We start from the raw sequence: 12429 nt of genomic DNA, 5'->3' as shown, positions 1-12429 counted from the left end.
CATGCTCAGTCTATGTGCATACTACAATGTCTTCTAGTTGTCATTTTTCACTTTTTTTTCCTGTTTGTGAACTGAGTATATTGCATTTATTCTTTTTTTTTAAATAGAATTTGAGATAATAATTGAGGATTCCTCCAGAACAACTTAAATCTAGTATTATATTTGTTTTTCCTGCCCCCATCTCAAGAATCTTAGAGCATCAGTTGCTTTCTTTCTCTGTTATAAATGGGTGAACGACTACTGTGTTTGTGTAAGTAAATACAGTTTCTGTAGCCAGTATGTACTAAATGCTATTCTAAACTCCTCCTGAGCAGAGCTGCTAACCAACACTGGGTGTTGCCAACACAGAAGTGGATGAGTTCTAATTTAGTTGAGATGGTAGGGAACCCTTTTGGAAGAGTTATTGACAAGGATTAATTGAGAGCATGTTTTGTGTACTCTAGAGGTATTTTATTTTCCTAAGGGGCTGGAGAATTACTGTCGCACGTTAAGATTTCAAGGAATGGAGAAGATGCTGTTTGTCCCCACATGGTGTGTGGCTTATGATGTTCCTTCAGTCTTTAATGGAAAAATAAGTCTGTAAAAGCTGGCTGTCTTTTTCTTTTCATTTGATCTGTCTTCATTAAGTTTTTCTCTTCCACACCATTACTGTAAAAATTTGACCTGCTGCCCTCCTCCATATACATATTTGTCTTGCAAGTAATACATTTTCTCTGAAGAAGAGTTCCTTGAATAAGAGAATCTCTTTTTGCTGTTTTTTTCTCACCCTTTATTCTATTGGGAGACATCTTATTCTCTGTCAGAGAATAAGATGTAATGCTTTTCAGAAGAGTCAGATAGGAAGACTTGCCTTTTTCCCTTTCTCTGCAGCTCATGTTACATCTGTGTCTGTATTCCTGGGATCCCTGCGTGCATTCTTATCCTGGCTGCTTAGGTTCTCATCCTGCATATTTCAGTGAATGCATCAGTGTGTTGATATACCATCATCTGTGCATTGGCACTTACAAGGTTAGACTGCAGCAATGGTGGGCTGGCCTTCTTATCAAGGAACCAAGTTAAATACATGAGATATTTGATACGTGACTGCGAATGCTTCAAGTTGGGTGAGGTTGAATTTCCTTTTATATTCCAGGCGGATACTTCACAGAGATTTGAAAGCCAAGAACATATTTTTGAAGAATAACCTGCTTAAAATTGGTAAGATTTCAGTATTTTTTAAAGATACATTTTAGTGTGATTCTAGTAGGGGTTTTCTCAATAAAGAGATTTAAATAAAGTCATATCTGATATAGGATTTTGATTTGTGGTTAAACATGTATCTGAAGGGGGCTACAAGGATGCTGGAGAGGCACTCTTCATCAGGGACTGTAGTGATAGGACAAGGGGTAACAGGTTAAAACTTAAACAGGGGAAGTTTAAATTGGATATAAGGAAGAAGTTCTTCACTGTGAGGGTGGTGAGGCACTGGAATGGGTTGCCCAAGGAAGCTGTGAATGCCCCATCCCTGGTGGTGTTCAAGGCCAGGTTGGACGAAGCCTTGGGTGCCATTGTTTGGTGTGAGGTGTCCCTGCCCATGGCAGGGGGGTTGGAACTGGATGATCTTAAAGTCCTTTCCAACCCAAACCATTCTATGATTCTATGTGTTTGACAGGCAGACACAGGGATGTAGCCCCAAGGAGGTAGTGAAATCTCCATCCTTGAGGATGCTTCAAGCTTGGCTGGACCTGGACCTGAGCAGCCTCATGTAGGTTTGAAGTAGACTGCTCTTGAAGCCAGGGGTTTGAATCAGATGACCTTGTGGGGCCTTTTCAAATCTACATAATTTTATAGTTCTATGATTTTGTGGTGTTTTCATTTTGAAGAATTACAGAAAAATGTGTTACTATTTTTTAAAATACTGGCAGGTTTGGTTTTTTTTTTTATGCAGTTGTAACATGTCTAATAATAAACACAAAGAATAAGCGTAGATTTATATGAATAGATTATTGTTTCTGCTATTACTTTTAGGGGACTTTGGAGTTTCTCGTCTTTTGATGGGTTCATGTGATCTGGCAACTACATTTACTGGGACACCATACTACATGAGCCCAGAAGCACTGAAGCACCAGGGATATAACACAAAATCTGACATTTGGTGAGTACTCGGCATGCTGGTTTTGGTTATATTAGGCATCTCTTTTCTATGTCAGCGTTTGATATTATTTAGGAGCTAAAATTATTCCACAACGTTGTGATTTGAAGGTTTGCTCTTTGTGTTAAGAAGCATGTAGGTTGGTACAGTTCTGGGTTATCTAGGACTTCAAAGGGTCATAAGATCCAGGGCCAGTCTCTGCCATGGCACAGGATGATTGTAGACCCAGTTCGGAAGAGGGGAGAACTTTTTCTTCCTCATATTGAGACAGATACATGGAATGAAGCAATTTCTGTGAGGTTTTTAAGTGGATGTGGAAAGAGTGATTCCTGGCTGAGAGGAGAGGGAAGCAGAAGGACCTCCTTAGGAACTGAACAGCATTGACAAATGTATGAAGGAAGAAGGTACTTGAAAGGGGAGCTGAAAATAACTGCAGTGTTAGGACAGAAGCAAAAAGGCTCAAAGGTAGAAAGAAAAGTGCCAGTTTTGCACTTAGATGGCACAAATTATTGGGATCAAGACTTCTGAAGTGATGATTAGATAATCCAGGTGCGAAGCTAAGAGCTGTTGAAAGACTTCAGGAAACCTTTATGTATGCAGGTGTTCTTGCAAGCTAAGGTGAAGAATGATTTGCCTTTTTATTGGGGAAAATATCTGGCTTGTTTTTATGTGTGCCTTAAAAGATCTTGTGTTTTAAGATGGCAGCTAAAGCTCCGGTGTTCTTTAATTCTGTCCTAGCATTCTTATATAAAGTGGGCTTCGTTTCTTCTCCAAAGAGGTGGCTTTTCCTGTACATATGCAAGAAAAGGTTCCTTTTCTATGAAAGAGTCATGAGGAAGTTAAATTCAGAAGCATATTGCTCATGGACTCTGCAGAGAGCAAAGGCATTCTGATATGTTCAGAGTGAGAGATGCAAGTCACAAAGGTAGATGCATTTACATTATTTGGCCTTTGGAGTTCGATTTAAAACACTACCTTGGATCTTGCAGCTTTTGAAGAGCTATAACATAGTTTGGAAAGATCGATTAGCACCAAAAGCTTCGGGGTGTTTTCTGCTGAGGAGAAGCTGGAGCTCTGTCAGGCACTATTGTGGAGAGCCCATCCAGACACTGTTTTATGGTGTACTTAGGCATAAACAGCTTCAGCATGAAATGGTCATAGATCCATTTTGCTGAAGGGTTGTTTAGGGCCCGAGTCAAACCTATTCGTGAATACAGGGAGCCATCAAACCAAATGTGCTGGTTGGGTAGTTTAATGTCCCTTTTAGAGTTTTATAACACTGGCAGTTACGCAAACCAAGGTTATAAAAGCAATTAAATTACAGGTTTGGGTCATGTGCAAATTGCTTATGAGAATCAGGAAGCAATTTTCTCTTGCTTCTTACGAGTTGCTTAGGGCAGAACTGTAGAAACACAGCCGAGAAACGCAGTCTTGAGGCAAGAGCTTGGTGGTAACTGCCTTGGGCAATTGCAGCCTTGCTCTGGGCTGCAGGGCAGCATTTCTCAGCTTAGGAGGTGCTTGTTTAATTTCAGAGAATTGTATGCATCAGCAAAACCTTTATTCTTTTTCTCCCATTTTTCTTTTTCCCCTTTATTTTTCTTCCATGGAGCAGATGGGGTTTTCCCTGGGTAGCTTATTTACAGCCCTGGCTGCAGCAGAATGCCCTGGGTGTTCTTTTCTTCTTTCTCCAAAGCCTCAGGTGTAGTCAGAGTACTAAACTAGATGAATAAATAGGCTTCCCTGATGTGACAGATCCTGTGCTCCTAATGGCTCATTGAACGATTTCTAGCTGCCAGAATCAAGCAGCCTCCAAAACAGATTGATTCTACAAAAAGCAGTTACAGTACAGTCTGTCAGATTGGGATTTTCCTTCCTTTTTCCTTCCCTCGGGCTGGTTTCCATTTTTGTCTGATGCTTTCAGATTCCATGTGTGCCAGGGGTTTTCTTGTTGTTGTTTTTTCTTTTAACTTGCAAGCATTTTCTCATGTAGCAATTATCTTAGTTTGAGCATGTATCATAGATATATGCTCAAGATAGAATTGTATAATCACAGAATGATTTGGCTTGGAAAGGACCTTAAGGTCATCCAGTTCCAACCCCCTGCTATGGGCAGGGATGCCTCACACTAGATCAAATGGTCCAAGGCTCTGTCCAGCCTGGCCTTGAACACTGCCAGGGATGGGGCAGCCACAGCTTCTCTGGGCACCCTGTGCCAGCGCCTCAGCACCCTCACAGGGAAGAGCTTCTGCCTTAGATCTAACCTGAACTTCCCCTGGTTCAGTGTGAACCCATCACCCCTTGTCCTATTGCTACAGTCCCTGATGAAGAGTCCCTCTCCATCATCCTTGTAGCCCCCTTCAGACACTGGAAGCTGCTCTGAGGTCTCCACACAGCTTCTCCAGCTTCTCTTCCCCAGGCTGAACAGCCCCAGTGTTCTCAGCCTGTCTCCATACAGGAGGTGCTCCAGGCCCTGAGCATCCTCGTGGCCTCCTCTGGGCTTGCTCCAACGGCTCCATGTCCTTCTTATGTTGGGGGCACAAAATCATCATCTGTGCAGTCCTGTTTGCTGATATTTGAATTTTAAAAGCTGCTTAACAGTTAAATCTTTACAAAATCAGGCAATTTTTTGATGTCCTTCAGTAGCTGACCTTTACAAAGCAGTTCTTGGCAAAAATGTTCTGCTAATTGTTTTCACATACTGTTTGAAAAGTACCAGTGAGTGAAACCTGCTGTTCTTTCTCTTCTTCTTTATTTGCATTGTATGTAGAGCTTGGATTTCCACTTTAAAATCATTTGCCCTTGTTCCTTTATCAGCAGACAGATAGAATCAATTCCTCTTCTTTAACCCAAATGAATAATTGAAACTATTCATTATTTGCTTTCGAAGATAGTATTTATATCCTTTCCATCAAAGCCATTCACCTATATGTACTTCTACTTATCAGTATGCTTTATTTTCATGCTGCTTCTGTAAATTATAAATACCACAATCAAATCCTACATGAAGAGTAAAGTGGCTCTGATATTTAAGATGGTCACTTTGATGAGTCTGGTCCTGTAGCTGGCTCTTACCAGCATTTTCTTTGACCTTGATCAAGTGCCTCAGTTCTCCTGACAGCAAACTGGAAGTAACACTGAGCATCCTTCAAAGCCTGGAATCTCAACTCTCCGATGTTTTAAAAGCCATTTGGCAAACAGAACCCAGTTGAAGTGCAGACTTTTATGAACAGTCAGGATATAAATTATTATGAGAGTGTTTGTGTTAAGATGTTCATCTTTGTGATCATTTATGATCTCCATTAGGACTGGCGAGTAAAAGCCTGGGGTGATGGTAAGCCAAAGACTCATTTAAAGTTGTTTGCAATCTTTCCTCCTGTTTTTTACTGATTTAAAGCTAACACTGGTTCTCAGCTTGGTTTCCAGACCTTCTTCTCCAAATAAAATCTCACAGAAATTTGGTTTTAGATGTTGCAATCTGATGCTTTTATCTGAAAGTTTTATATCTGAGAGTAAACTCATTTCATAACCTATTGTGAGTGTTTAGCTAAATGAGTGCAACCACACCAGCAGACACTTCTGCTATTTGAAACTGGCAGTGTTGAATATGAACTTGAATTTTAGCCTCAGTTTATTACCAGAAATCGATTTGCAAAACCAATTTCAACAAACCCGTGTCCAAACACTACTGATCTTCTCAGGCAGTCACTAATTCTTAATTCAATGAGTAGCCACATGAGGTAGTTAATATGATAGGGTTTTGCTTTATTTTCACACGCACATATATATGGATATATATGGATATGTGTGTTTACACGCAGAATTTATGTACACTTACAGAAACAGAATGATGATATCTCCCGTTTATAAAGTTACTAATTTGTGATCTGAATAGAAATCTTTCAGGTGGAAAGGATAGCACGGTAATGAAATATCCTCTTCCTGGGAGAAAACAGCTGTGATTTCTCTTTCTATGTCTCTATGTCACCATGCATGCTGCTTCCAAACATATTGCTTATACTACTCCTGTACTTCTTCAAGGTCTCTGGGGTGCATTTTGTATGAGATGTGCTGTCTGAACCATGCCTTCTCTGGACACAACTTTTTGTCTGTGGTGTTAAAGATTGTAGAGGGTGATACCCCTTCTCTTCCTGAGAGATACCCAAGCAAGCTGAATGCTGTGCTATGCAGGTACGTTTTTCTCTTTTTATAGCACTTTTCAATGTAAACTTGGAAAACCACATAAGGATGACTTGGTTTTTAACATTTCAGCATGTTAAATAAGGACCCTTCTTCGAGACCAACAGCAGCAGAGATCCTTCAAATCCCCTTTATTGATGAACAGCTAAAGGTATATAAGAAAGAGCTTCAGCCACATACTTACTGTTTGAGTGTGTATTGTGCAAAAGCAGAATAGAGGCAAAGTAAATGTGTTGAGGAAAAAAAGTGAGATAGGAGTTCATGGGAATATTAATCTGGGGGGGGGAAATCCAGAGCTAAATTGCAAATATGCCTGAGGTAGTGAGGCAGTGAGAAATGAAGCCCTTGTCATTTTGCATCCTGAATGAATCCCTTTATAAATGTTGTGAGCAATAAGGAGAATGGGCATTTATGTGTAACAAGTGCAGATCATTCGGGCCTGGGTATATATAGTCTCTAAACTGTTCTGGTTAGTCCTAGTTTTAACAAAAACCAGAGCATCTTGCTCTTGTGGCCCCTGCTTCAGTGTATATATTGTTTGGTGTTCTGAGAAGGAGGGGAAGGAAACTGCTCGGTCAGTTTTTGCATTACAACTGCACTGGGTCATTCCCGAAGAATCTGGATCACTTCAGCCTCAGGTGTTGACACCAGTGCTATCTTATTTCCTTGCAGAGTATGCAGTGCAAGTTCACAAACATGACTGTGAAAAACAAGGCACTTGACTGGCAGAAAGAAGCTGCTCCCGTTTTTGATGCTGTGTAAGTATTTTAAACTGTTTTATGGGCAGCAGAATACAGAATCCCAGAATGGTTTGGGTTCAAAAGGACCTTAAGGTCATTCAGTTCCAGCCTCCTGCCACAGGCAGGGACACCTCACACTAGACCAGGTTGCTCCAAGCCCTGTCCAACCTGGCCTTGAACACTGCCAGGGATGGAGCAGCCACAGCTTCTCTGGGCACCCTGTGCCAGCGCCTCAGCACCCTCACACTAAAGAACTTCTGCCTTGTATCTAACCTGAACTTCCCCTGTTTCACTTTGAACCCATCACCCCTTGTCCTATCACTACAGTCCCTGATGAAGAGTCCCTCTCCAGCATCCTTGTAGCCCCCTTCAGACACTGGAAGCTGCTCTGAGGTCTCCACGCAGCTTCTCTTTTCCAGGCTGAACAGCCCCAGCCTTCTCAGCCTGTCTTCATACAGGAGGTGCTCCAGCCCCTGATCATCCTCGTGGCCTCCTCTGGACTTGCTCCAACAGCTCCATGTCCTTCTTATGTTGAGGACACCAGAGCTGCACACAGTGCTGCAAGTGGAGTCTCACAAGAGCAGAGCAGAGGGGCAGGATCACCTCCCTTGAGCTGCTGCTCACACTGCTTTTGATGCAGCTCAGTATATGGTCTGTATGTACACACTAAGTATAAAATTACAGTCTTGGCAAATATTATAATGTTGTAACCGCTTGTATTGTTCTCATAGTGCTTAATATTTAGAGGAACCCATTCCCCAGAAATACAGAGGAGCCATCACATTAGTGAGATGCATGATTAAGATTCAGGGGGGAACAATAGGATTTGCAAATCAAGTCTTTTTATTATACAACTGTGTAAATTGTACATGCATGTAGTATATGCACACAATAATTTAGTACTCATTGGCATGTAAATTATGACCTTTGTCTTCACATTTTGAAAGTTTAAATCATCATTTTAGTTATGTCATGATAATTTATAGTGCTGCTGTTTGTATAGCTACTAATTATTAAGTGTGAAAGCTATGATTCCTAAATGACATTAAACTAAAAGCGTTTGCACTTAAACTAATATTCAGCTCATATGTCTGTAGGGTACTATTATATTATCTTGCAACTACTGCGAGAAGCTAAGACTAGCGATGTTTCTTGGCTCTTACACCAGCAATGCCTTCGCACATGATCTCTCTTTTAGGCACTGAATATATATGAGAAGAATGAATTGCATTAAATTTCAGTGCTGCACTGATTAAAGCAAATGTCAGTATGGGCAGCTTCATTTTGCCTTTGTAAATGATCTCTGCAGTTTTGATGGCAGCTCACCCTCCCCTTTGCTTCCTGCCCCTGAGTTTTCTGTACATGGCTTTGCTCTATTAGAAGCTAGCACACTGAAGTTCAGGAGTCTGTGGTCCTGTGTGGATGCACTGTATATCCATGTTTTTTCTCTCCTAAATAGCTGCTAAGACTCTAACAGTGGCTTTTAGTGACCTGTGCTCTTGGAGAGGACCCACAGTTTTGTGGCTGTGGTCACTTTGTAGGTGTTGCCAATTCTGCTGCTCGCAAGCATCCCTTTGGGAGAGGTGACCAGCTTCAGCTCTTCCAAGGTGTTATTTACTGTTGGTGTTAGGAAAACAGCAGAGCAAAGACAGTGTAATTCTACACAGCAAAATCTTCTGTCCGTGTTTTTTATGTAGTGTAACTACGGGGAGTATATCTGTAAAGCTCTTATCTCTAGAAATTGTGGTTTGGGTTTCCACCCTGTCACTTCTGTTCTTTCTCTCTTTCATTGACAGATGAGTTCCTGTCTCTTTAAGAGGCCGAAGTTCCACATTTTGGTATAAATAACTACCTTTAATATAAATAGGTTCTTCAGCTTTGCGAGCATAGAATTAAAATGCAACGATAAACAATACCTGTATTGGCTAGTAGCAATTATCTAATAAATAACAGCAAGTGGAGCTAGCAGAGACTGCTATCAAGTTTTTGGCCTTACTATTCTGATCATCTGCTAAAAGTAACCATTTGCTAGTATACTGGGAATAGAGTCAGACGGGTAGATATGCAATAGCCAGGAAGTATTAGATGTATCATTTGTCTATGGCTGCTGTGTTCAAGTTGATTCAATTAATTTTGCACAGATTCCTGTCTCTTCAATTTGATTATAGTTAGCTGCAGATATATTCCTTAGAGATATACCTTAAATAGTTTGGGGGCACTGAAATGTTGCCCAAATATTATGCCAACTCTATCTGAATTATATTGGGTATTTAATGCCTATTGAAACATAAATTTTAATCCATGCCTTTATTCTGTGGGTACAGGATTTCACGTTCTCTCTTTGAGGAAGCAGTATTTTTACCTGAAAAATACATGCACAGACTTCTACAGCAGTCTGATAAAGCCACTTTCTATTATTTGTGACATATGCTGTGTTCCATATCTGGTCCATTGTCATTAGTTTGAGTGTATTGAGTCCAAATGCACATCATGTATTGACAGAGCTATCATAGGAGGAGGACATTCATGTATGTCCTGGAATCTATACCTATTCTTATTTAAAAGTAAGTCTGCGGTCTCTAAGACGAAGAGCAAGTTCTGACTGCAAGCATCATGATCTTATACATGTGCTAAAAGGAAATAGAAAGCCAGCGGCTTCCATGCAGAGGTTCAGAGTTCCTAACAATTGTGGAGCAATTGGTGAGAACTGGTTTTGTTTGAGCATGGAAATTTACCTTGAGGTTTTCAAATTCAGAGCATCAATTTGACTAAAAAATAATACTCTAGGAGGAGGTTCACTGTAAATTATCTTCAGATGTGTTTCAGTCTGATTATTTTTGGCAAAATGTTTGGGATATGCATTAAGTCATCGTCTTATTATGACTTTCATTGTATTTGTGAGAATGTTACCTGTTTGTATGGCTACTGGTAAGCAAAATGCCAAATAATTGCTGCAATCCCAGATCTAAAGAGGAAGCCAGATGAAATAAAAGTGCCTCAGAAATGCTAGAGAGCAGAAAATTGGAAGAGAAATAACTTGAACACAGTGAATTTCCCACATCTGCTGTAATGAAGCAATACCGCAGTCTGAGTGAGTGTACAGGGAGCTGCTTGTTCTAGTGTACTCCTTAATCATTACTACTTTATATTTATGATTCTTCTTTTCTTTCCAGGAAGTTTTTTTTGCCATGTATAGTTGAACCTACTTTCTTCTGGTAAAGTCCTCTAATGGCCTCCTTTATTCCAGTCCCATGCAAGTCATACATTTTGAATAACGAAGGATAAAACTGTACAAGTTCAGTTTCGACTTGGATGCAAAATAGGTTTTTTCCCCAAGAGATTTTTATAATTTAAATTAGATTTTTTTTTATAGGGCACAAGAAATACGTCTACATTATTCATACTTGAAGACTTGGTTCCATACTTATGAATAATTGAACTCGTCTTTGTCCTTAGCCTTTCATATTTCACACTAATATTCGTATCTTTGCACTATTTCCCTCTATAGTCAACATTTGAAAAACATAATGAGAACTTCTCATTTATTAAAATCCTGATTTCAGAAGGATAGTCCAGAAGGAGTGTTACAATTTGTGTGGTAACAAAACTGGGCTCCTAGATGATCAGAAGTGAATTTAGCTCAGAAGAGCAAAAATAGTAACTTGAAATGAATACTTGGTATCATAAATACATGACATAATAAATACATATTGGTGTAAGGGAAACATGACTGATGAGGTGTTTCAAACTATGGTTTAAGATATGTAATTACTGCAGGATGAGAGGTGAAAATCTGAGATTAATATCCATCTTCCGATACAGGACTCTCCTCTGTTGATAAATGCAGTTGAGATACATATGCCAATAATTCATGCTCAGCTTTCAGAGATGGTCTATGGAGACCATTTTACAGGTGAATTATTATTGATTAGGAGCAGAAATTCAAGAGGCCAACATGATAATTATATTTGTCATGAAAGACACATTAATGTTCTCTTCTTTGCTAGACAGCTTGTAACAGTCAATGTAAACTGTATGAGTTATGTTGGCTTTTTCTGTGGTTCTCATTTAAAGACTGCCTTTCTACTTGGAATATGCTCAGTAATGAAGCCTGACAGGGTAAATATTTCACTGTGCTTCATCATCTATTCTTTTTTAGGAGCTGAGTTTATTTTTTTTTGCCATTTTCACCTGAGATGCCTGAACTGATTCATGCTCTTCATGGGTCTCAGTTTAAATTCATCTAACAGACATTTGCTTTCCAAATGAAAGCCTATTTAATCTGTTCTAGAACCTGTGGATATCTAATTATTCCAGTTGAAATGTCAACTGTGTTTCAATATCAAATCAAAGTAATGATATTTACAGTTTTATATTAAGATGGGCTTGCATGTATTCAATTCCAGGCAGAGGAAAGTTCATCTGCAAACTCTGCAGGATCTGTCTGAAGTACAGAAGATGACACCGCGGGAACGCATGAGGCTGAGGAAGTTAAATGTTGCTGATGAGAAGGCAAAGAAGTTGAAGTAAGTTGAGCGTATAGCTTGCATTGTGCCCTAGCCATGCACTTTACCCATCCACCAGCCTAAGCAGACAATTAGAACTGTCAAGGCAAAAATAGAAGTAGAAAAGGTCTTCAGCTATTCAAAGTGAATGGGGATTTTTTGATGAGTTAAAGAACTTTATGTAATAAAAAAGTCAGAACCTTGGCCCAGAACTGATAATTGAGCACTGTGTTTCTGGTTAAATAAATGTATGAGAGATCTTCAGATGTGTTACAATAGGCAACTTTTTCTTAATGACTTGGCATTTTAAGGATTGCACAATTAGAGGAGCTGGACATTCCGTTACAATCCAGCTTTTGTCAGTTGATTTGGCCAAAGAGATTTGCCAATAGAAGTTAATAGCTCAGAGGATAGTCTTGTCAGATGGGCAGAAGAGGGTATTGGACATGTTATAAAGGCTTTATGATTTATGGTTTTTGATTGAGTAACACATAATAAAAGAGGGGATTTGAAGGAGAATAAGTACCATTTCTGAGTGGAATGTGAGAAACGGGTGGAAGGCTACATGTCTATGCATGGATTCTTTTTCTAAATGAAGAGAAGAATACGCTGTTTTGATGACACACTTGAGCTTTTCACAGTTAGAAATATCCAATGTTTTATTTGGTATGAATGAAAATGTGAAAAGCACCACAATAATTAATCTTTTATGGTTTCTTCAAAAGCATTTTTGCAAAGTGCAATGTAAATGGGTAATAGAGGGAATACTTAATTTTGATTGCAAGAATCAGCATCTTAACCCTGTTGTGCCAAAGCAAGTCATCAGTTCAGTAAAGCAACAATGTCCTAGTAATGA

At 39.6% G+C, this 12429-nt stretch overlaps 1 protein-coding gene across 3 annotated transcripts in view; it reads left to right on the top strand.

Annotated features, from left to right (window-relative positions):
- The window catches only part of NEK11 (NIMA related kinase 11), a 69252-nt gene that overhangs the window by 26674 nt on the left and 30149 nt on the right, over positions 1-12429 (top strand). The window contains exons 5-10 of one of the 3 annotated variants that reach the window (XM_062621860.1): positions 1133-1197; positions 2008-2134; positions 6170-6319; positions 6401-6479; positions 7001-7086; positions 11475-11594. In XM_062621860.1, the coding sequence (XP_062477844.1) occupies positions 1133-1197; positions 2008-2134; positions 6170-6319; positions 6401-6479; positions 7001-7086; positions 11475-11594 (627 nt within the window). The remainder of the gene's footprint in view (positions 1-1132; positions 1198-2007; positions 2135-6169; positions 6320-6400; positions 6480-7000; positions 7087-11474; positions 11595-12429) is intronic. The other 2 variants (XM_062621861.1, XM_062621862.1) reach the window with 2 other exon arrangements.

This window comes from Pezoporus occidentalis, unplaced genomic scaffold (assembly GCF_034315485.1).
Source record: "Pezoporus occidentalis ecotype Australia unplaced genomic scaffold, CSIRO_AGI_Poc_V1 ctg235, whole genome shotgun sequence".
Lineage (NCBI taxonomy): Eukaryota > Metazoa > Chordata > Aves > Psittaciformes > Psittacidae > Pezoporus > Pezoporus occidentalis.
The sequence above is the reverse complement of the archived record's forward strand: the minus strand, read 5'-3'. Positions and strand labels throughout refer to the sequence as shown.